Here is a 24,466-nt window from a genome sequence, read left to right as displayed (position 1 = left end):
AGTAGGGGAACGGTTATGGGGATAGAGAGGGAGGCACTGCGGCAGTTATAAGGCCATGGGGATGGGGGTTGGCGATTGCTAAAAGCCATGCCAAGCGAACCCAAGCCGAAACGAACGGCGGACCTACCTACAAACAAATCGAGCCAATGTTCACAACTTTATTTATCGCTTAAGAACACGGCCAGGTAAACTGTCCCTCCCTGAGAAAGGGTTTGTCTTTCAGGTGAACGGGGTGAGCTAAGCGGTTTTTGGCAGAGATTATATTATTTTAGATGGATGAACCTTTCGTACACAGTTTTATTAATAAGTAATAGATACGGAGATTTTAAAAGATATAATAATTACATAAGCTCTTTCTGTGAAGTAATTTTACATATATAAAGGGGTACCTTAAGCTAAGATGGTGTTGTATGTGATGATCCGAAAGCTTTTTATGTTTCCCACTTTTTTCCAACATGGCACTACGGCATCGATGGTTCAATGGTAGAATGCCCGCCTCCCACGCGAGTGATCCGGGTTCGATTCCCGGTCGATGCAAAATATTTTTGTAAAACATTTTAAAGATTTAAAGATTTTTAAAAAATTATTGGAATTATTTATAGCTAATTTTGACGAATAAATTCAAAACATCGTCGTTTTTATTGGTAAGTGTTGACGCTCCAATACAACAAGCATCGGTGGTTCAGTGGTAGAATGCTCGCCTGCCACGCGGGCGGCCCGGGTTCGATTCCCGGCCGATGCAAACAAATTTTTTATATTTCTTTAACAATGTCAAGAATATTTAAATAATATGTAACATGAAAAAAATAGTCCAGTTTTCCAGTGTAGTTTTTCTACATAAGTAATAAACGTCCTCATTACCACATTTTTATCAGACATTTCAAATAGACCCACCGAAAAACATGAAATTTAATGATGGCCATGTCTTGTTCATTCAAGGAAAAAAGTCTTATCAAATGCCCAACCCAGTTCATTCATTAAAGCATAGAAAGATTTTTCTAAATATTACAAGCAAGGGCATACAAATCTAAATTCTGCTTTTAAACAGTAATCAGTTCAGTAGCATCGGTTGTACAACTGCATGGTTACATATAGCGTCTGCAGGTTTCCAGGAATTGTGGTTGTAAAACTTAATCAAGCATCAGTTGGGAAACGTTCACCGGATTCCGCATCCGTATCTCTTGCCCATTCACCTTGCGGACGGCAATCCGAATGAGTCGAGTTGAGTTGTTTCCCCTGAAGAAGGCGCGCTCCATGAATAGAGTTAGGATCATGGCCAAATGAGCAGCCTTAAGCAAGTAAGTATCCCATGGCAAGCCCCTCTTGTAAGCCAGACTTGTGTGCGCATTATTCAAATGCCCATCTAAGTATCTGTCGCTGTCGCTGGCTTTGTATCTGTATCTGTATCCGAGTCCCTGGAAAAGCCAAGCGAGCGCATGCCAAACCACGTAACCCAACGAACAGAAACGAATCGCTGCGAGAGAGACAGCGACAACATGGAGAACTGTCAGTTGGAGCTGACATATAAACTGACAGTTTGAAATTGAGGTTTTCTCCATGCTGACAGCGTAACACGTCAACTTAAGGAGGCATGAGGCCGGCCGAAGTGCCTGTCCAGATACAAATAGACAACCGGGGCCCCGAGGAGTGCGCGACTAGTCCATGTAAAGCGAAAAGATAGTTAAGACTCCGCCAGAGCGAGATGGTGATGGAGCTGAAGACTGAGACTGAGACGAAGACCGAGACGGAGATGGGGCCAGCAGCTATCGCAGACAGCAGCCGTAGACAGCAGGCAATTTGACAGCTTAAACACACGAGCATGTCAAAATGATATGATCGCTAAGTGAGCGCAAACACACAAAAGCCCAGAACGGCATACGGAGATATAGCCGGATGAATGCGAAATGAGCAGGGAGGGGCGGTTAGTACAGTAAAACCTGCAAAGATGGAAAATTTGGTTACAATCGGAGTGCAGAAGCTAGTTCTATAATCAATTCAAAACGGGGTATTTTGAAATAGTTCAATCTTTAAGTTCTATCTAGAATGTAGATCAAAAATTTTTAAAATTTACTTCGCCTTACCTCTTGTCTAATCTACTTATCTACTTCACATATTTTTAAACCACTTAGTTAACCTAAGATTATTTTTTTAAGAAAGAGTTTTTCAAAGCTTTTTCTTAGCTGACATAATTTTAATTAAATAACAACCGAAGTGTATTATAATCCCGACGTTATAATTCCCAACCGATTCTAGCGTTGAATACATCGTAGGCACTCTGCACCTTTTCTAAGTGTTAAAATCGCGACTGTTATTTTCTTAAAATCGTAGACCACACTTGACCTTGATTAATTATAAAATAGAAGGGTGGCAAAAATGTGGTCAATACTTGTGATATATTTTAGAAGATCTAAAATTTATTACTTTTTAATTTAAGCAAGATATAAAAAAAAGTTTATTTATTTATGTAATCATATATATAAATCAACTTATTTATAATTATTTTTTGTTGTTACCTCCGGATAATTTTGATCTATTTACAACATATGAGGTAAAGCCTGTACGCGGTTATACCATAATCAAACTCCTAGCCTCAAGTGTTGCATCTTCTTTGCGCTGCTGCGCATCGGTTTCTTTAATAAGAAACACAGAGCTCGACTCTCGGACAAAACTTTTGCCTGTCAGCGTTGGTTGCCAAGTGGAGCTCGGTCTGGGAGTTGGGGCTTTGGGTCTGGGACTCGAACTGGGACTGGGACTGGGTCTGGGACTCTGAGACGGGGTCTCAAGACCCAGTGTGTGTGCCTGGGTAACTTATCTCGGCTTTCAGTGTCAGCATGTTGTAGCTGTTGTGCGCTCGTTCGGAGGTTCGGCGTGCGTGTTGCTTTTCATGTTTACATTAATAAAAGTCAAAGGTTCTCGAGACTGACATATTGTAATTTATGTTTAGTGACAGCTTTATATCGGCGCAAAACGAACTTTAATCACTTGTTATTTAGCATAAATGAGATGCCTCCACTTGGTCTGACTTGCGGATGAGTGGAATTGATTTGTTACTTTGCGATCGGGTAACCCATCTGAATATGCAATCTCTGATGACCGCATCGGGGATTGCGATTGCATATTGAATTCGTATGCGACTGTGACTACCTAATAAATATTATTCAATATTATTTTATTGAATACTCTTTGTTGGCTGACGAGTGTGCAAAATTGAATAAGCTGCCACTTAGAATGGGGGTCTCTTGTCAGTTTTATGTCAAAATAAATGAAGTTAAATGACAGTTTAATCAAGGGGTCAGGCAATGTCAGAGCATCATCAACCCCGCGGCACCGTCATTATCATCATTACTATACGTTCACTCAGTCAGTTAGTCAGTCAGTCAGTCAGTTGGTTGGTTGGTTAGTCATGTGTGTGCCCCTGCTCGAGCACGAGGAACTATTGTAAACCCAACTGCTGTTATGCTGACTGCCTGTGACTTGTGTAATACATATCTGGCGAACAATGCGAATCCGTCGAGCTAGTACATACATACGTACATTTTTTATATAGGTATGCTGGTGTATCTCTGTATTTTCTTCTGTTGGCCTGTCATTGTCAGGCATTTGGCGAGAGACGTTCGTAAGTGCATTTGCATTTTGCATTTGGCGCGTTGCAAGCTGAAAATGTTTTTGACACTTGACAGCCAACGCACTGACAGCTATAAAAATGTACGATAAACTTGCAGTACATGGCCAGCACAGTGGCAGAAATTGCTGGGGAAATCAAGGAGACATACACTTAAATTACGAAGCCTTCTAAAAATAAATATATATATATAGTATGCTAAAGATACTTTATAATTTTCTAGACTAAAACATTGAAAGTGCATCAATCATATTCAAAAATTCCTGTTACAAGCTGCAACCTCAAAACCAATTTATCCGGATAGGGCAAATCATCTGGTAATTATTATCAGCGGGATATGTTTGTTGTGGTTTTAACCGACCCGCAGATCGACCGACTCCCGCGTAAAAATAGAAACCAAACCAAATAAATCTTGGCCGCTCTTTGAGGACGCCGTCTTCCTCCGTTGGGGAATACATCTGTGCTCTTTATGCCGCGTCATCGTCGGCAAGAAGTTGTTTACAAATGAATTTAATTGATCAATCAAAGCGAGTGAAGATCAAAAAAACAGAAAAAAATAGGAGAAAGAAATAAGATCAAAGCAACGCGGAGCCCAAAACAGACAAATGCCTTACAAGCAGCGACAAGCCGAACATGCAGCAATCAGCCAGCAAGGGGCAACACCACATTAGACATGTTCTCCGCTCTTTCAGTCACTCACTCAGTCACTCAGTCAGTCATTCAGTCAATCAGTCACTCAGTCATTCAGCCAGCCATTCCGATCGCTCCATGTCCATTTGGCCCCGCCACTTCAACTTGAAGATTCATTGCATCGCACTGCAGCCAATGTTGTTCGTTGTTCGCTGGCGTTGTTTTGATTGGTATCACTCAATGAACTTTGATTGTTGTAAATGTAATTAATCAATAACACAAACATTTACACAACAGCCAGCAAATGGGGGAAGCGAGGTGGCCAGGGGGCACCATCAGCATCTTAATCAACTGCAATTGTGCTGGGAATCGATTGGAGATTGTTGTGACATTGGGTCTGGTCTCGCCAAGTACGGACTTGGTCAATGGTTGATAAGTTGCGATTGAAGATAAATTGGAAAATGTGCTTTGTGTATTGAGAAATCGATAGTAAAGTGAGTGGAGTTTTGGGTACTTAAGAAACCCAGATTCTGGAATTATTTACGATAGGATTGTAAGGTCACATTTCATTGTCCAAAACAATGCATTCACTTATAAGAAAATAAATATTTTTTACCTTGTAATGAGATTTACCTATTTTATTTCAAAATGTTTTTAAATTAAGACCAAAATTTACTTGAAAATGGAACGAATTTAACTCAATTTATATATATATTACTATTTTATAATTCGTTCTTGAATTAGGAACATTCAGCTTAAAGTAAGAACATTTGTACTAACACGGTTTTTAAGAACGAATGTTCTAAATTCAAGAACAATGTTTTTTTCTTTCTGTGTATAATACTCCTGAGATTTTGAATAGTCAATTGTACTAATAAAAAACCAACAACTTGCATTAAAGTACTATTATTTTACCAAGCATATCATTGGTAATAATTCATTGGTATAGTAATTCAATCTTAAAAGCAGATAGTAAAATATTTGAGTACATTCCTCTCCTAACGATTTAGTTACCGCCTAAATTCCAGCCAATTCTTATTAATTATTCAGACACTGGTTTTGGGACTAATTACACATGCATTGTCCAGCCATTCAATGGAACCAGCTCTCTCTTTAACCGTCATTACATAAATTAAATGCCAAATCGTATGCATAATTTTAATAAATATTATAAGTCCCAACCTCCGGTGTCGAACAACAAAAGCAACTGCGACTTGACATCCGGCGGAGGTCATAGAGAGCGGGCACCCAAAATCTAATAAATAACCCAACCGAAACGAACAGAACCGAACCGATCCCCACTGAATTGAGCTGAAAAATGGTTTACAAAATATTTTGTTTTATTTTTGCGGCATGGCGATAAGGCAAAAAGTGGCAAACGGGGGTGTGTGAAAACTGCTCTGCAGCAATAATTGCTGAAAAATTTGTAAATATTTCATAAATGGGACATAAATTAACACAACTAATGCCATAAACTACAGCGGCGGCAGCAACAATAACCACTGTTGCCATGATTTGTTGCACGATAATTGCAGCCAGTTGCAGTAGCAGTATGGCCGTGTGGCAGTGTCAGTCCCGACAAACTTACGAACACGAAAAATAGTCGCAAAAGTTGACATTTTCGCTCGCTTTATCTAAATGCACTAAATAAACCGCACACACACACACACACTCGGATACCGGGGCACATGTGCATAATGTCATTTGTTCACAATTTATCGGTGGCACAACAAAATGTGAAAACCGAACGGCAAAAAAATAATGCAACAACCGGGGAAACATCGGGGCGGCAGCATAAATATTTTAATATGATTTACAAGCGGATGCAGTCAGAGCTTAGACTCGAAATTCCAGTTTGGTTCTGGCTTAGCTTTTTTTTTATTTACCCGTATCTATTAGACACACATAGCCATGGCTCTATATATTTTATAAATGGGCTTTCCGCAAAAACAGGATGTTTTTGATAGCGCAGAGTTTGTCCACAAGCCAATGCAGTTGTCCGACATGAAATATGGATTAGCCGAAAATTATGCATAAATTATAATCTGCCGGCTTATGGGATAACGTTAGGGCATTAGTATTTAGTTTAATATTTATGTTTCCGATATGTAAATTTATCACTTAAAATAGCTTTATTTTGTTGAAGAAATTATTAATTGATGCAGAAGCCTGACCAGGAAGTGCTAACAAGGCATTGTAAAATTTTGAGTTAACTAAGTAAACAAAAAATTGGAAACAAGTTACGACTTTAAAAATGCTTAAAAGCAGCCTGTTTTTTTCAATTTTATTACTTGCACACCACAATATTAAAATACCTCATATACGAAACCTGTTTTTTATAGTAGGATAACTATTTGAGTGCCACAAACCAATTTTTCGATCATTTAATCATTTAAAAACATGTAAGCTAAAGTAAAGTAATTTATAACTTATGTAACAGGGTTTAATTATCCCCTTGTAAAGTAATAATTTATGTAAAAGGGCTAAATTAACCCCCTTGTAAAACCGATTGTCAAATCAATTAAAACATGAGTGTTACAAATTTGCACACCGCTTAGGAAAAAATGCTTACATATACGTTAACCGAAGATCGATGTATGTTATCAGTGATCCATTTGGATTCCATAAGGTAATTTCCTTCAGGAAATGGCAAAACTTTTGTCAACTGATTATTCAAAAAGTTGGTTGTAAGCTTTTCCACAATCATGTACGGCTTCTAACGGAATTATTATTGATAATATTATCTAAGTGTTATCTTACATCTTGGCATACTTACATGATATGGACAAGTTCCATTTATATTTGAGTGACTAATAAACAAGTCTAGAAGATATTTATGGACAGGGTTCGATTTTCGCGTCTTTAAAAATTTGCAGGCATCAACAGAAACATTGTAGAGGAATGGCTTATAGCCACTTAATCGCTTTAAAAGTGCTATTTTGATCTAAATTAAAAGTTTTTAATAAAAAATATAAATGTAATGATATAAAAATTATCTAAATACCCACTGTTGCATTGGTAATGGGTAATTGAAGCATTCTTGATTTTACAGTGATAAATTTGTAGGATCTATTCACCGATTTTATAAAGCACTCCTCAAAGATATTATACTCATGGTCATGGGAAGTGCAATTGATGTTCGTGAACTCCACTTTAGAGGAGATCTAATACATGGAACAATAGAAATTTTTACTCTTGTGTTTTTGGTTGTCCTGATATTTAAATTAACTCCTCTTACTTCTGTAATGACACAAAGGATCACAACGATCACCACTGATTGAATAAATCCGGAGCCCATATCAAATGACAATGAATCAGTCTATTGCGGAAAACTAAGTTAATAGACAATATTGTCTATTTCATGGGTTGATAGCTTTGATTAAATATAATTGAAAATTCGTTCAGATTTTAAAATCCAACGGCGGTTACTCTCTAGTTCTCTAAAAATAGGAGTCCATCGTAATTATACACAGTTATTAAAATAACTTTAATGATATTTTCTGTAATGTAAGCTGATAAAACCTTTAATTACTTTTCAATGTTCTATTATGTGTGTTTATAAACATTAAACTTCAAATTATTTTTAATTGCTCTATTACACAATTTAAATTTAGAAAATGTATGTTTACATTTTAAAAAGGTATTTAAGCTTAAGTACAATCGGGAAAATACTTCGAGTGTCCGCTAGCTCTCACGAAATTGTTGAATACACTTTTACCGAAGAACGATAAATATTTTCAGAGAACCATTTGAATACATAAAGGTAGTCGCCTTCTGGAACTGGTAGAACATTTGTGAACTGGTTATTTAGAAAGTTGGTAGTAACTTTATCCACAGTAATATAGGCCTGCTAAATAAATTATTTTGATTTGGGCTTGAAAGGATTCGTGAGGTTACTTACATTGAAAGGACAACCTGGGAGTTTTACATTTGATTGCGTGAGAAATAAGTTGAAAAGATATTTCACGACAGGGTTGGATTTTTGTATTTGCAAAAATCGACAGGCATCCACAGAAACATTATACAGAAAAGGTTTATAGCCATTTAATCGCTTGAACAATGATATGTTTATCTATAATGAGGATATTTATATGACTACATATATTGATGTAAATGGTTTTTATACGAACTGTGGCATTAGTAATCGGTAGCTTGTAAAGTCTCAATTTTACAGAAACATATTTGTAGGTCCTGTTCACAGATTTTAAACGGCAGACTTCATAATTAATAAATTTAACGTCGGCTGAAGTGCATTTGACGTTGGTAAACTCCACAGTAGAGGCGATCTAAAATAATAAATAAATTAATTTAAACCATTTTTTTTTGGTACCTGCTTACTTCCGTGATAAAACAAAGGATCGCCATAATCACCACTGAGTGTATATATTTATTACCGATGCTCATTTCAAAAAAACAGTGAAGCAGCAGACTGCGGAGAATATAAGTTATAGCTATTGCGGAAAGCTAAGTTAACAGACAATATTGTTTATTTCATGGGTTGATAAAGACCAAAACTATCTATTTAATGGGTTAATAGCTTTGATTAAATATACTTGAAAATTCCTAAAATGGGGTTTATCTTAAAACGATCAATTCGTTCCGATTTTAAAATCCGACTGCGGCTATTCTCTATATCTCTAAAAATAGGAGTCCATCGTAATTATCCATAGTTATTAAATTAACTTTAAAGATAATTTATGTAATGTAAGCTGATAAAATCTTTAATTACTTTTCAATGTTCTATTATGTGTGTTTATAAACATTAAACTTCAAATTATTTTTAATTGCTCTATTAAATATTCTATTCGAGTTTTTTTTAATTTTTCAGACACAATTTAAATTTAGAAAATGTATGCTTACATTTTAAAAAGGTATTTAAGCTTAAGTACAATCGGGAAAATACTTCGAGTGTCCGCTAGCTCTCACGAAATTGTTGAATACACTTTTACCGAAGAATGATAAATATTTTCAGAGAACCATTTGAATACAAAAAGGTAGTCGCCTTCGGGAACTGGTAAAACATTTGTGAACTGGTTATTCAGAAAGTTGGTAGTAAGTTTGTCCACAGTAACATAGGCCTGCTAAATAAATTATTTTGATTTGGGCTTGAAAGGATTTGTGAAGTTACTTACATTGAAAGGACAACTTGGGTTTTTTACATTTGAATGAGTGAGGAATAAGTTGAAGAGATATTTCACGACAGAGTTGGATTTTTGTACTTGCAAAAATCGACAGGCATCCACAGAAACATTATACAGAAAAGGTTTATAACCATTTAATCGCTTGAACACTGATATGTTTATCTATAACGAGGATATTTATATGAGTGCATATATTGATGTAAATGGTTTTTATACGAACTGTTGCATTAGTAATCGGTAACTTAAAAAGTCGCGATTTTACAGAAACATATTTGTAGGTCCTGTTCACAGATTTTAAACGGCAGACTTCATAATTAACGAATTTAACGTCGGCTGAAGTACATTTGATGTTGGTAAACTCCACAGTAGAGGCGATCTAAAATAATAAATTAATTCATTTAAACAATTAATTTTTTGGTATCTGCTTACTTCCGTGATAAAACAAAGGATCCCCATAATCACCACTGAGTGTATATATTTATATCCGATTCTCATTTCAAAAAGAACTGTGGAGCAGCAGACTTCGGAGAATATAAGTAATTGCTATCAACAAATAACATACCATACAGTTGTAGGTAAAATAAGTGATCGGAATATTTATATGAAGTAATAATGGTGCCCAATTATCATAATTATGGAACACTAGCTTTCAGGTCATAAGCGCTGATAAGACTTAAAATTACTCTTAAATGTTTTATAATTTTTATAAACGTTTTAACATTATGGATTATCATTAAATTGTTTTTAAATATTAAAACATTCAAGCAAGGCCCAATGTTGCTGCGTACGGGAGCTACATGAGCCGGGTTAAGTGATAAGAAAATTACTGGTTACACTTATTAGACAGCAACATGTCAGAGATAGCAGGCGGACCCGGAGAAACCCCGGCAAACAAAGGGCGTGCCCCGAACGACTTCCTCATCAACCTCAACACCAACACCCCCCAGTCAGGCATCTTTCGCTTCACGTTCGGTGCGGTTCGTTGGCAAATCTGAAAGTGTAATAAATTTTAAACAATGCGGAAAATTTACGGTGATTTTCGCTGACATGCCCACTTCTGAGCTTTTCGGGCAGAGGCAGCAGCAAATGAGGCGAGGGTATAGTATGGTATGGTATGGTACATATACAGGGCTCGAGTGTTGGTAGCATGTCTCGAAAGTCGAGTCGCGTCGAGTTGCTGGCGGTATATCAAAGAGCTTTTGTTAACCGCCCCCTCGAGTGGAGTGGAGGATAAATGTGTAGACGGAGACGGAGACGACGTCACAAACTGTTGAAAGCGCAAAGTGAAAGATATATGACTTCAAGTAGGTGTAATCACACTCACACTGGCTAACTGCCGCACTTGGCAAGGTAAAACCCCAAATGACAGGAGTTACTCTTTTGGAATACCGTGTACCTAACCGAGAAATAGCTCAAGGTAGAAAAATATATTCTCCACTCTCTATCGTATTCTTTAAAAAAAGATATATTTTTAAAGAATTGTTAAGTGAGTGTTGAAACATTACTATAAAACCAACAGAATACTTCTTAATTTTTACATAATTGGTTTTTTAGGTCATTGAATATATATGTAAGGTTCCTTAACACCTTATAAACGTTACATTTTAAAGTTAATTAAATATTTTTTTCGTTTTAATATTTTAGAGATAGTCAAGTGTCCTTACTTGGATTTTTGAAAATCTTTTTGTTTAAGTCTTCTAAATAATTAAAATACCTTCTTACAGAGTATGAAAATTGCACTAAGTGTTTTATTTTCTAAAGGGGAAACTCTTTGACTGCTTCACAGTGAGAAATTACTTGGCCCATGGGTTTTCGTTGTCTCTCGGCGAGAATTCCTCCACCCAATGCATAAATTCTAAAATTTTCTTCGGGCCAAAGGGTTTACCTTCGCTGCTCTTAGCCGGGCTCACTTTGGCTTCTCTTTTCTCAGCCGTTTCTAGGTCTTGCCATTATTATTTTTGGCTCCCCTCCGGTATCTGTGTGCCTGGGCCGGTGTTAGAGTATGCGTGAAATGCGATTTATTGTTTTCGTTAAAAAGATTTATTATGCTCTATGCATGAACCCGAAACCAGCTTAGCAGCCCCTTTCCCTAACCCCTTTGCCAAGGTCTTTGTAGTTTTCTTTGGCTTTATTTGAAAAGTTTGCAAAAATTGTACCCACTCAGTGAAGTTGCCAATGACTATGAGATAACAAAGGGTTTATTATTTGGTGTTCAGGAAACGTTACATTGTAAATGCACTAAGCTTTTCTTACTTATGAAAGAGTGGCTGAGGAATAACACAATTGGAATTAAGTAATGTACATATGTAATACTAGCATAGCTTAACTGAATGAAAAGTAAAAACGAAAGATTATTAAAGCCAAAAGTTGTTAGGTATTAAAAAAACATTAGAAAATGAATATAGTTTAATAAAACAGAAATAAAGACTACCAAATACGATTATTTATTTATTTATCGAACTTAAACAATTAAGTGGAACATTTTTATAACAAACACCAAACCGCCTTTTGTTTTACACTTATAACAAAATACCTTTATTTATTTTTGTCATATTTTGTCGAAAGATTGTTTTAAGGACAAGAGAAGATATGAATTTTGGAATGCAGACTCCTATTGAATGGCACAACTGTTCCAGTAATGCAAACCTCTTCAAATCCACTAAGTGCCATCAATATCCGGGCCATCAATTACAATATCCATTCCATCCCCCTAGCAGTCACGCCCCCTCAATTGGAAACTGTTGAACCCCCTGTCCAACGCCACTGACCCCCAAAAGAGATGCCGCGCTGACTCCAGAGTACCAGGGGTCGGGGGTCTCTCGGTTGGGATCGGGGCATGTATTATGGAGTCGGGAGTCCGCAGTCCGCAGTCAGCGGGTACAAATTGCAATCGCAAGACATCCGTACACTTGCCACACCACCCGCTCCATCTGGTTGGATGTCCCTGCCTCCCAGCTGGCGCTCAGCCACACGGACGTCAGAGCATATTATTGTAAATTGAACTCAATTACCAGTGACAGCAGACAAATTGAAGTGGAAATTGAGATCTTCTTTTGGGCGAAGAAGACGACGGCGATGGCAATGCGAATCGCTGAACGGCGAAAAGCTTATAAAAAAATGGAAAAGAAACCGAAAACTTTATAAAAATAAGAAATATACCAAAGTACTTGTAAGCACCCATAGCCAGTAGAAATATAATGAGCGAATATTAAATGCCCTATAAACAGAGACAGGCGATAAATTATGGTTAAGCAAGTGTCGATTTTATCTTAGGATTTCATAAATCAATTATTAGGATCTACTCACGATATGGGAAATCCTAAAAGGCACAATAAATTTAATTATGTTAAGCCCGATTCTTCTGTAATCATGCTACCCCAATATAGAGCACTTACAGGAAAAAATCAGAGGAAACTAATTCACTTAAAAACACTTTGGTTTTGATGGGCCCCCAGAATGTGGGCCTTCCCTCACCCCCCTCTTACTGCCCGCCCCTGAATTTTCACCCCGGGATTGTGTGTGTCTGGCAGTCTGTGAAATGTCATTTGTCAAATGCACTTTGTGTCACTGTCTGTCGCAGTTCCCATCATGATTTCTCAGACCCCGTGCTTGATGTCCAAGTGTCACAGACATGCGGGTGAATTTGTCAAGATTTTATAAAAGAGAAAACGTTGGAGGATCAGGGGAGCAGGCCAGGGGTTCGCCGTCCTTTGGCTAATTTATGAGTCAATTAGTCTGACGGCCTGGCCATGCATAAATATTATTATTAAATAGAACTTTTCGCAAGGTACTGGGACTGTACTCGGACATCCAAGAGTTATTTTGCTAATCGCGCGTGCTGCGTTTATTGTGTCTTTGCTTTATGATCCATTCAATTTGGCACAGGCTCACATCCTCAAAGGCTATTGCAAAACACAATTGTTGGCAACATTGTTGCACATGTACACTGATATTTATTCTTTATAACCAAAGTATTACGAAAAAAGACAACCGTCAGTAACAAAACAATGCAAAGCTTCAATTAGTTCAGTGTATTTCAGCTTTCTAAGGAATTAATTTGAGTATTTATAGAATGCATTCAACATACTTTTGACAGCCTTAATTTCAGTGCAAGGGGGCTGTTGCAAAGAATGCTTCGTTGAGAATTAAGTGCCGTGTTGGCTCATATTTTATAGCCAAAACAAACGCTTGCAAATGGGGTTAATGTGGTGGGCGCGTGTAGATCATTATAGAAGCCAGCTGAAATTTATAAAAATACGCATTCAAAAAAGCCATCAAATCGAATTAACACACCCAAAAAAAAAATCGCCCTTAAATCAAGAAATTCGCCTTTAAATCAAGAAAATCGCCTATGATTTTCATCCAACGGCGACTCACCTTTATTTTAAATAAATAATTTTCTTGAATTTATGGTTTGCCATTTCTGGAAATAATGACAAATTTTTCTTAAAAGTATGGTAAAAAACCTTAAAATTAAGGAAAATTTTTTTAAAATAAGAAAAAAAATATTTATAATCTAAGATTACCTTTTTTTACACTTGAGGAATTTTGGTTGGTTTTGTATACCAATTTTAGATTTTAAATGGTTAAAACCGTTTCTAATTTTAATGTCAATTATTACATAGAAATACAGTCTGTAAATTTTTATATTTACCTGAATTTATTAAAGATTTATTTTATATAAATACTTTTTATAAACATATAAATAAATATAACAACTGGAAAAATCCTTACCTCAGACAACCCCGGCGTGAACTCGAACCCGCAACTGCTCACACCATAGCCAGACGTCTTAACCATTCAGCCACGCGTGCTTCTTGTCATACAATGACTAAAGAGGTCTAAGATCATTTTGGTCCAGCTTTACGCATACCAATAACGTTTATTCTAATCTAAACCTTTTTAACAATTTGGTAAATAGAAAAGTGAAACTAATAAGAATAAAAATTACATAAATTTAAAAAAAAAGAAAAATAAATAAACAAAGGATTCACTTGCCGTGGCGTGGGCTCGAACCAGGTACTTTTGTTCGATTGTTTATTGACCGGACGTCTTTACCAGCTAGACCACCATCAAAATGTATAAAAAAAAGTCACTTTCTCTTAAAATATGGGTAATTCTTTCCTAAATTTAAGTAAGAATTTACCATTATTTCAAGAAAAAATATCAAGAAAAATTCGCCATTAGTTTAAGAAAAAAATACGGTTCTTCCTCTTCTTAATTACAAAAAAAAAAAAAATTATGGCGAATTCCTTAAATTGTAGGCATTTTTTCTATAATCAAGAAAATATTTCTTAATTCAATGGCGTTTTGAAATCACGGGCGATTTTCTAATATTTATGGTGATTTTTTTTTTGAGTGTATAAATACATATGGGTGGTGCACGTGGATGTCAGATCCTTTCCTTGCTGCCATTGCACAACGCAATGGGGACCCATTTTGCTTTCGGTCATAAAACACACCCGCGATGGCAGCAACAACAAGGGCCCCCAAACAAATCGAAGCAATTTACGAAAATGTAGAAAATGTCATTGGGCTGTCAGAATGCATCGTTGTTGTTGACATGTGACCATCCTTATGTGCCCCCAACCCACGTCCTATCGCTATGGTGGAGTGGAAATATGGTAGAAATTGTTATAAAAATCCACAGCGGCAGCAGCAGCAACAACAATTGCAACGTATAACAAATTGCACAGCAGCAGCAACAACTTTGCTGTTTCTGACAGTGAAAGCATTGTTGGCTGACAGCTCGAAAAGGGCTCGAGGAGGGGGTTGGGGGTGCGACTACGACCCAAACAGATAGTGCCACACAGGGACAGGACAGGGTCGCCGAAAAGGGGATACTAACGTAACGTAACGCAACGTAACACAAGGGGCAGCTTGGGTGTTCCCGCTGTCACTGCTGTTGGCCGGTAAATTAATGGCCAGTGGAAGTGGCAGATGAGCACAGAGAAATGCAACACGAAATATCTGATATGCACATGTGTTGGCTTACGTACTGCGAACATGTGGAGACATTTTAGAGAAATATCTACTAGTAACCCGAATTGTGTATTATTGTTTGACAGTGTTATTCCTTGAAAAAGATCGGAACACAGAAAAAGTCTGTTATTTTATTTTAATTATAAGGTATCTTAGCCGTTTATATAAACTTTTAAGCAAATCTAAAAAAATCATTCTTTTTTGGCAGTCTTTTCACTTTTCCTTATTTCAACGTCTTATCAATTCAAGATTATTTTAGAGCGCTAAATATATTTCGAATTAGGTACTTTTTACGAAGAAGATATGGTTATCTATAGATATATTTATAGTAAGTACTACACACAAAAAAACTGGTAGATAAGGCTGACCAATATAATAGTTTAACTGTATCAACCCATCGAACTGTCAATTTCACCAACAAAATGCATACAACTTACCATTTTATGGCATTTTTACTATTAAATAGTAACCTAAGCAACAATAAAATTCACTTACCTATTTAAAATAGTTGTTTACCTTGTTTTACAGGTACGTACCTATCCGTATGGTTAAATTTTACTCATACAATTTTGTTGTATAATACAACACACTATCTTTATGGGGAAAAAGTGTCATGCATACAATATGGGTTTGTAGAGAATTTATTGGGCTAAAGCACATTATACCCAAAGAACTTTCCAGAATTTACCTGCATAACTTTTCAGTAATTGCAATGCTTTCGACTGATATACATTTTCTCGATTTTCTCCCGGGTCCTGCCAGTCGTTTAGGCCTCGCAGCTGTTTCGCCGTTGTCTCATTTAAAATGTGAGTAGCTCTCAACATTTAACTGACAATGACTGGTTGGACTTCGTGCTGCGTTGCACCGCTGGCAGCCAAGTGACAGATAGCGAGTCCTGGCAGGCTGGCAGGAAGCGACTGAGACAGGAATGCTGATGACTGAGGACTGAGAACTGAGCACTGGGAATCCGGAGGACAATGGGTCGGAGGAAGGAGATCCCTCTGGCAGGAAAGGATGAGGAATGGGTAAGACGAGTAGCGCGGGGCAATCAGGCGACACCGAAGGAGACCGGGAAACGAGAAGATTGAGGGGAAGATCCTTTTGTTGGCCTTTTTTCTGCGCCTTCACTACGGCTTGATCGTAATTGTGAGTGACAACGGCTTGATGCCTGATTATGATAAATGAATTGTTAAATTGAATTAGGTGTTGCCGCGCTGCTGTCACTCAAAAACCATCGTCATATTTCCCCCAATTCCCGCGCCACGTCTCTTTTTCTTGTACCCTGTAGTCAGCAAAAAAGTGGGGATATAGCATTCGAACATCAGTTTGAAGGGGGTAGAATTTATTGCAGATAGAAAAAATGTTTATAATATAACTACATATCAAATGATTTGATAAAATTGATTTATATTAAATATCGAATGATATGTTGTACCAAAACTTCCTGCTTAATTTAGATCTTCCTTATATAGTAAGGTGCTTTTAATGACTTAAGGGGCATATTTTAGTCGAAATGATTGTGATTCCTTTCAAGCGTTGGTTGGCTTTCTTTTGGTTTTGCTCCTCGCAACTCCTGCCACCACTTCACAATGAAATTGCATGAAATTTGATATTTTTCAACGCTTGTCAACGGGGCCAGGGGCACAAAGGGTTTTGGCCGGGTTTGGGTTGGGTTGGGCCTGTCAGATGATGGACATCCTGCCTGGAAGGGTTGTTTGGCAGGAATGGTTGGAAATCTGGCGACAATTGTTGTCTGTCCTGTCGCGGTGCGGTGTGCTCGCAAAATTAGCTCAGGTTACCTTAATTATGCCCTCTTGATGCCCGCGTATCCTGAGAGGTTTGTTTGTTTGCGTTCATGAATAGTTGAGCTCTGGTTGCTAATAGGCTCTTAGATGGATGTTTGAGTTCACAGAAGTTAATAGACGGCTGTCAGTGGTACTCGTCTTTCACGTTTGGATAAGCGAGGGATTCTGGGAAGTGAAATTGTATATTTTTTGTATTCTACGCTACGCTCTCAAACATGCTTAGATACTTCTAAAAAATGCATAATTAAATTTAAGAAGTGCCTTACAATGAAAGGTGGCAAAAAGTATCTTATCAATTTATTTAATACCATGATGGCTAATCAACTTATTATTTCCGTCTATTTTTAGAACGGGAAGCAGTCCTATTGGTCGGAAGCTTATCACTGGGTATTTTGACGCCTTGAATCACCAAGCATCGGTGGTTCAGTGGTAGAATGCTCGCCTGCCACGCGGGCGGCCCGGGTTCGATTCCCGGCCGATGCAAATTAAATTTTTTTTACTGTTTGTTAAATATTTTAAATATATTTTCTGAATATAAATAATTTTTCTTTAATCACCACCATGTTTTTAATGGCTCAAACATTACATTAGTGCATCTGCTACTCTAAAACCTGTTTAAACTTTTCTTTTGTGACTGGCTACATTTGCAATCCGGTTTTCTAGGAAGAGGTGCATCTTTTGCAGAGATGTTCGCCAATTTCCTTGCCAAAAGAAAAATTTTAGCTTGGAAAATATGTATTTTCCCAACAGCATCGGTGGTTCAGTGGTAGAATGCTCGCCTGCCACGCGGGCGGCCCGGGTTCGATTCCCGGCCGATGCAAACTAATTTTTTTCTTACTTTTCTAAATTTGTTTGAATTTTATATTTTAATTATGACAAAACTAACACGTACTAAGTGTCTTTTGATTCTAAAGTCTGGTGTTATTTTGTCGTAATCTAAAAAGTACGCTGTTGGGTAAGTAAAGAAAAATAAATGTGATATAATATTAAGAAAAACAAGATCAAAAAATTGGCTTGCATCGGCCGGGAATCGAACCCGGGCCGCCCGCGTGGCAGGCGAGCATTCTACCACTGAACCACCGATGCTTCATGAATGATCGCGGCAGAATTCCCGGACATTTATTTAGCAACACCGTTTCGATAATTTAATATAATCTGTAGTTTATTGATAGTTTCTAGAGGTATACTTATGTATAAATTAATAAATTGAAGGGCTAAAATGGTTTTAAAAAATGTTTCTATTGACGCGCGACTACATCTTATTTTATTACTGAAATTATCTTCTTACGAAGACTGACGTTTCCCACGACTTCTCTGGATAACACTTCTTCTAATATACATAGCCGGACTATAGTATCTGATTTCAGAATACGCCTAGTAAGGACTGCCAACCTGAAGTATTTTATCTACGATGCGAATATTGCCTGTTGAGAAAGACCTTTCCACAGAAGAATTTCCCAAATATATTTCTGTCGCCAGCAAATTTCGCTGGCTAATCAAACAAAAACCCCGCACCCACCTACACGAATGTCATACATTTTCATGCCAACTGACAGTTGCTGACCAGCACTCGGTCCGCTCATTAGTGAGGCCCATTCAGTCACTCATCACTCACTCGTGCGACGTGTTTTTCGGGTGGATAATATATCACAGGGCTCATGGTCGAGGAGGTGCGTAGGAAAAAGGGAAAACTGAAGCAGAAAAACCGAACGTACTTGTTGAAAATCACACCTAGCTGAGCAGAGAGCCACTGCCCCCCGGAAATTCCTGGAGGGGAATGCTGGGGAGGTGTCACAGCAAAACAGCTACCAGCGACAATGACAACGGTTCCACATTGTTGTCACATGTCATCCGACGCTGAAAAAGATGACACCACTCCGCGGGGGAACCGAAACAGGAATTGTGGAGGGATGAGCGTGAAATACGAGTCCTTCGGCATGTAGCACAAAATGAAATGGGCGAAAAATGATGAATGACAAAATTATACAGCAAATGCGCGTCAGGCTGACATGTGACCACTAATGAGGATCAACTGGAGTCGGGTCCGGAGGATGGGTTCCCGACGAGTTGGTATTTCTCGCTCTTTTTTTTGTTCAAACCACTTGAAAGTCACATTTTGGCATTGAATTTCGGATGGCAGAGCAAACATCCTTTCAGTATTGAGTTTCACTGGTGCAACTCTGCTATCCAAGGTAACCAGGGGGTACCCATAGCACGGGGCATGGCAATATCCTGACTAAAGATGCGTTTCCCCCACTAGCTTGTATAAAATATAATATAGTACTTATGCCTATCATCAGGAATTAGAGAGCAATCCTGATGATGAAAAAATTCACTTATCTAAACGATGCATGTGTCGACGAAGACGTCATAACCTCAGAAACTGCACAGTGCCAAAATGGCCAGGAAGTCGGGGCCATAAGCAGGCAAAGTCGTTTGCTAAAACGAGCATATCATACTGAGGGCAAGGACGCGCCAGACTGCCATCAAATAATAAAATGTAGAGTCAGCAGGAAATTCGCACTGGGGTAGTTTCGTCCACTTTTCAGCTGAGCACACAAGAAAAACGGGGGAAAAATGCAATTTGGTTGGAGTTTTAAGGTCTTGATGACGCGACTGGGGTCTAAAGGTAATTGAATTTCAAGAGCCTGAGCACACAGACTTGGGGTGGCTCACAAATCAGGAAATCATTACGAATAAATTCGTGTAAAGGCAAATAAGGGACTCTTCAGTAAAATAAAGTATAACATAAACACTGTTAAAAAACTATACATTGAATTACAAATTACAAATTAAAAATTTTAAGTAATATCAAATCCTTTAAATTTCATGGTTTAATATGAAAACATTATAGTCAAGGTAAAAAACAATAAGATGAAAAAATGATCATATTTCCATAAATAATTATTCATTTGACAAACTTATTATGTCCATGAAAAAAGAATTTCACATTAAAATAACTATACTTGTAACAAATAATATTTTAATATTTAAAAATTCATAAAAATTGCAATGGATAAAAATCTTTGGACTTACTTTTATTTATTATTAAATTCGAAGATTACTTGTTTCTTACTTAAAGGAAAATAAGGGAATTTACAGAAAAAGAAAGTACAATATAAGCACTGATTCAATAATATCTGCATTTTGGATTACTACTTTTGAATATCATAATAATATGAAAGTATTTTAATGAGGTCAAGAAAATAAGATTAGTCGATAGTCTTATTTCCTTAAAGCACTTATTAAAAAAAAAGAAGTTCCACAATTAAATAAAAACTTTAAATTCCTAAATTATCTGTACTTGTTAAAATTTATTTAAAATTCTTTAAAAACCACGATAGATGAAAGTCATAGTTGAAACTATTTAAGCATTAAATCTTTGTACTTTCTATGTCTTTTTGACTATTGAATATAAAGACTTATATATTACTTTACTTTCTAAATATATCAAAGCTATTTCTAAAATTAGTCCAGACAGCATCATTGAAATGTTAATTTCGATTCAGGTATCATCGTTAAAAGTGATCCCAAATTTGGTGCGCTAAGCTTTCCAAAGCCGCATTATTGATGGTGACACCCACGCCGGTGGATCGCCGGTGGATCGGCACCACCCAAGGTAATAAAATGTGCCCCACTGTGCGACAACGTTCAACTTCCAAGTCCGGCGCCCGTCATCAAATGTCGCGATCTGCGAGCCACGATCAACACAGAAGGAGCAAAAAAAATACAAATCAGAGGAAAAAATACAAAATAAATGCTGCTGTGCGTCCAAGGCGATGCTGAAAGTGGTGCGGTGTGTTGGCTGTGAGTGCCTAAGTAGTAGTTGTCATTTGAGTGACTTTAATGGTCTGTTGAGACATAATCGCTGCCATTTTAAATGGAATTTTATTGCCACTTCACGAAATTTTTATTGCTGAACCAGCAAGCCAAGCCCGGCCAAAACGTACCGTCCACACTGCCGCACTGCCAAAATAAAAACAAAATACGTATTTAAAAAAAATAATGCTGCATGCTGCGGTGACGATGACGTGGTGCGGACTCTGTCGGTGGTGCCGCCGCAATGGCAACCAAATTGTTGCATTTAAAAGCAAATTGATGGCCGCAGAATTAAAGGAGGCCACACCATGGACAGTTGGCGAGTTGAGTTGCTGAAATTCAAGTTCCCCGCGCTCTGAATACGCATTAACCAAAGGCTAACCAAGTCCGCCGCACTGAAAAAAATGTACCAATTTTAATTGCCATGGATTAAAAAGAACTCGAGACCTTGAAAATATTTGCAAACCGATTTCTCATTCAGATAAATATCTAAACCATTATTTTTCTCTTAGAACTAAAGTGCACTGTAACATGAGTATTGTATATTAATTGGGTTCATTCTAAATAAAATAAAACACAAACATTATATAGTCTTAATAAATAATTTTAAGAAATACTCCCCAAGTATCAATTATCCTATAAAGCAACTAAAACTGGCTTATTGCATTTAAAATATCTATTTTTAAAAAAACTTAACTGACTGCTATCAAGCATACCTTTTGTAATAACAACTTTTAATCCCACTTGTTTCGAATTTAATTTCAAGATTATTTTTGGACCCTAAATATGTTACAACATATGTTTTGGGTTATAGATGTTACATAAACAAACCTATACATTTTTTAAATATTTATTTCGAGACAATTCCTTTAACTTTCTTTAATAATTTAAATCACCCCATCCGATTGTCGTTTTCAGTGCATCGCAGATCGCGGCAAAGCCTAAACAACGACGTGTTGGTATAATTTTGTAGACTAGTTTATTGGACACATTAAATATGGCCCGATAATTAAGTCATAAATTAGATTGCAACCGCGACGACGACGTGAACGACATGGACGAGTGTCACCATATCAGGTTACGTGGCATCCACAGCAGGCGGCCTGCCACGCAAAGGGGGCACGGGGTATGCGTCTCATTTAAAATTGATGCCTAATCGAATTTCTTTATCGCGTGTGTATGTCTTGTCTCCTCCAAAGGAGGACTGGGTCTCCATCTCTCCATGCATCCCCCCAACCCGTCTGTCTGGGGCAGAAAATTTATGGATTTGCATATTGCGACACTAAATGTTTTAAGGTCTCTGCCGGCGGCGGAGGCCTGGCGACGATCGTGTCAGGAAGCTAATGTTTAATGAATTCAATTTCTTTATGCGCTACTTGGTCGATTCGAAAATGGCCGGCGGTTTCAAGGGGAAACCGAACAGAAATGAAAAATTGGTATTTGTCTTCTGTCTTTGAATGTGGCAGTGGTAAGGGACCGACTGGATGTGATATTGGGTGTTCTGTTTAGCTGAAAACAACTAATGGATACAAGGTGAAAATTAAAATCCTAATGATCTTTGTCAGTTTGTCTTTAGTTTAGCTAGATATGTTGAACTTTATAAAATTACTCTTCTATATCAATTGTAGGAAGATTAAAAATAAATGTGGCCAATTATACATGATCTAATAAAATGTCATACAATTTACAGCCATATATTGATTGACTGTGACGACATTTTTTTTTATATATGCGCGACTCCCCTTTGAATGCCTTGATAAATAATTAAAATTTCAGTTGGTTATTGATTGGATATAAATTGCAGCAAATTGATATTACATAGTAAAACAATGTTTTCAATAAATAGACGATATGAACATTTTTCTTTTATTAAAACAAATTGAAATACAATTGCAATTGAGACGAATTCAAAATTCAATTTGAAAAAATGTGTAAACGACTTTTTATTACAAATGCGTAAATGTTTGTTGAGGCTAGATGGGTTTGCCTGCAATAAAAATGAATGAAACCAATATTCCTTTCACTGACTCAAGTATCTTTTGTGTAAGTTGGATATCACATGGCAACTTAACAGCTGCTGCTTGACCACATGAATCTCGAGAAGGCCAATCGGAATTGGCAGGTTTTCTGCGGTTCTGACTGCCGGCCAACACATGCCAAAACAAACAAGATCTTTGGGCCCCAAGGAGGACCATTGCTTTTAGCCAGGTTGTCAGGTAATGGAGACGTTGGTCAAGCATCTTGTGGACCGAGTGTGAAAGCCACAACCTTCGGACTTGCTCCTCCTTGGGCTCAAAGGCAAAATAAAACGCCAGACTCGACTCGTAATTGAATATCAATTCAGGCCAACGCCCAAATGTTTGGGGGGCTGGGTAGAGGTAGTCAAGATGGCAACGAGGACGGGGCAGGCATGTAAATTCGAAATGCAAACAGCGCATCCTTGCCATTCAATCACTCACCCAGACGACAGCAGCAGCTCCCTTGATGGATGACAATCAATCTCAAGTGTCAGGCAAATATCAGTTTGTTTTCATTGAAGCGCACCACGGAATCGTGCAACGTGGTTGCCTCAATTCTGCCCCATCTGCCCCGGCTCAGCTTCTTCCACTCCCTCCACTCGAGTGTGAGTGAGTGACAACAGTCGAAACGAGTGAATGATTGAAAGGCTGATGGATCGATGACTCGACTGACTGACTGACTGAAGGACGGATAAACGGAGAATTGCTCGCCTTTTTCCTATGGCCAGGATGGCAAGAACCAAATAAGCCTGACCGCAAGTGTGGAAATCAAAAGTAATGGGGACATCCAAGTGGGGACATCAAAGTGGGGACCCTTGTTAAGTGTGAAAGAATATCGTAAGAAGTTTGAAAACATATAAAATAAATTATTGTTTATGCTGGAAATTGTACACAGAGAAAATTCTGTCGTTCTCATCTGAGTTGAAAATGTTCTAAAAAATTGAAAATGTTTTTATTTTGCTCGAAACAAGTTGAATTGGCGGTATTTATGTACATTGTATATCTCAACAAATAAACTATTACTTCAGTCCGTAGTGTATACTTAAAAGTGTAAAAAAACCCCAGTTTAAGTTTTCTCATCTCACCATTTCGTTCTAATATTGAGAACATTGATGCCAAAATGTACTTACACGATTTTTAAGAACGAATTTTCTCAATTCAAGAACAATGTTCTTGGATACTTCTCTGTATGTAATAATATAGAGGTTTTTAGTGGTGTACTTTGTACCCTTGACATAGGGTGATTACTGTGAAAATCAAAAAGTCTTACCGACCGTTAAGCGACCGTTAACGCTTAAATTTTTTAGTTTTAATAAAAAAGCAAAATAAAAAATTCCCTAAAAATTTTATTTATTTTTAAAAATTTCGCCAGCTTCTTCTTTTTCTATTGGGTGGGCAAGAAAGTCATGTCGTTTTTTTTAATAATCGTTTTTAATCTAATTTATTTAC

General features: G+C 37.4%; 1 protein-coding gene, 1 long non-coding RNA gene and 5 other non-coding genes across 9 annotated transcripts; 4 read left to right on the top strand and 3 right to left on the bottom strand.

The window, feature by feature from the left end:
* Positions 1–466: 466 nt before the first annotated feature.
* On the top strand, positions 467–537 carry TRNAG-CCC (transfer RNA glycine (anticodon CCC)). Its single transcript has one exon. It is a non-coding gene; the product is annotated as a tRNA-Gly (tRNA).
* Positions 538–671: 134 nt separating this feature from the next.
* Positions 672–742, top strand: TRNAG-GCC (transfer RNA glycine (anticodon GCC)). The gene has a single exon. It is a non-coding gene; the product is annotated as a tRNA-Gly (tRNA).
* Positions 743–7,897: 7,155 nt separating this feature from the next.
* LOC108011630 (uncharacterized) lies at positions 7,898–8,902 on the bottom strand. Its single transcript, XR_010654858.2, has 3 exons — positions 8,383–8,902; positions 8,154–8,324; positions 7,898–8,102 (listed from the first exon to the last, which is right to left on the bottom strand). It is a non-coding gene; the product is annotated as an uncharacterized lncRNA (long non-coding RNA).
* A 24-nt stretch (positions 8,903–8,926) lies between these two features.
* On the bottom strand, positions 8,927–10,503 carry LOC108013366 (uncharacterized). Of its 3 annotated transcripts, none has more exons than XM_065867996.2 (4): positions 10,277–10,503; positions 9,614–9,769; positions 9,385–9,555; positions 8,927–9,330 (listed from the first exon to the last, which is right to left on the bottom strand). In XM_065867996.2, the coding sequence occupies exons 1-4, from the start codon at positions 10,346–10,348 to the stop codon at positions 9,175–9,177; spliced, it is 555 nt and encodes a 184-aa protein (XP_065724068.2). In that variant the 5' UTR covers positions 10,349–10,503; the 3' UTR covers positions 8,927–9,174. The 3 variants fall into 3 exon arrangements, 2 of the variants coding, with proteins under 2 accessions (XP_065724068.2, XP_016934678.4); XM_017079189.4 differs by lacking the exon at positions 10,277–10,503 and adding an exon at positions 9,823–10,210 and having other exon boundaries at positions 8,982–9,330; XR_010654857.2 differs by lacking the exons at positions 9,614–9,769; positions 10,277–10,503 and having other exon boundaries at positions 9,250–9,333; positions 9,385–9,506.
* Positions 10,504–17,592: 7,089 nt separating this feature from the next.
* On the top strand, positions 17,593–17,663 carry TRNAG-GCC (transfer RNA glycine (anticodon GCC)). The gene has a single exon. It is a non-coding gene; the product is annotated as a tRNA-Gly (tRNA).
* Positions 17,664–17,929: 266 nt separating this feature from the next.
* Positions 17,930–18,000, top strand: TRNAG-GCC (transfer RNA glycine (anticodon GCC)). Its single transcript has one exon. It is a non-coding gene; the product is annotated as a tRNA-Gly (tRNA).
* Positions 18,001–18,195: 195 nt separating this feature from the next.
* On the bottom strand, positions 18,196–18,266 carry TRNAG-GCC (transfer RNA glycine (anticodon GCC)). Its single transcript has one exon. It is a non-coding gene; the product is annotated as a tRNA-Gly (tRNA).
* Positions 18,267–24,466: the final 6,200 nt, after the last annotated feature.

The sequence above is a fragment of the Drosophila suzukii genome, chromosome 2L (genome assembly GCF_043229965.1).
Source record: "Drosophila suzukii chromosome 2L, CBGP_Dsuzu_IsoJpt1.0, whole genome shotgun sequence".
NCBI lineage: Eukaryota > Metazoa > Arthropoda > Insecta > Diptera > Drosophilidae > Drosophila > Drosophila suzukii.
This window is presented reverse-complemented; position numbering and strand designations above follow the sequence as displayed.

Excerpts from the sequence above, each read along its gene's own strand:
- LOC108013366 (XM_065867996.2), bottom strand. The coding sequence starts at position 10,348 with ATGCCTGACTGGGGGGTGTTGGTGTTGAGGTTGATGAGGAAGTCGTTC. Across the intron at positions 9,556-9,613 it reads TACCGATTACTAATGCAACA|ATAAACATATCAGTGTTCAA; the intron begins GTTCGTATAAAA and ends TCCTCGTTATAG. Across the intron at positions 9,331-9,384 it reads ACCCAAGTTGTCCTTTCAAT|GCCTATGTTACTGTGGACAA; the intron begins GTAAGTAACTTC and ends TTTATTTAGCAG.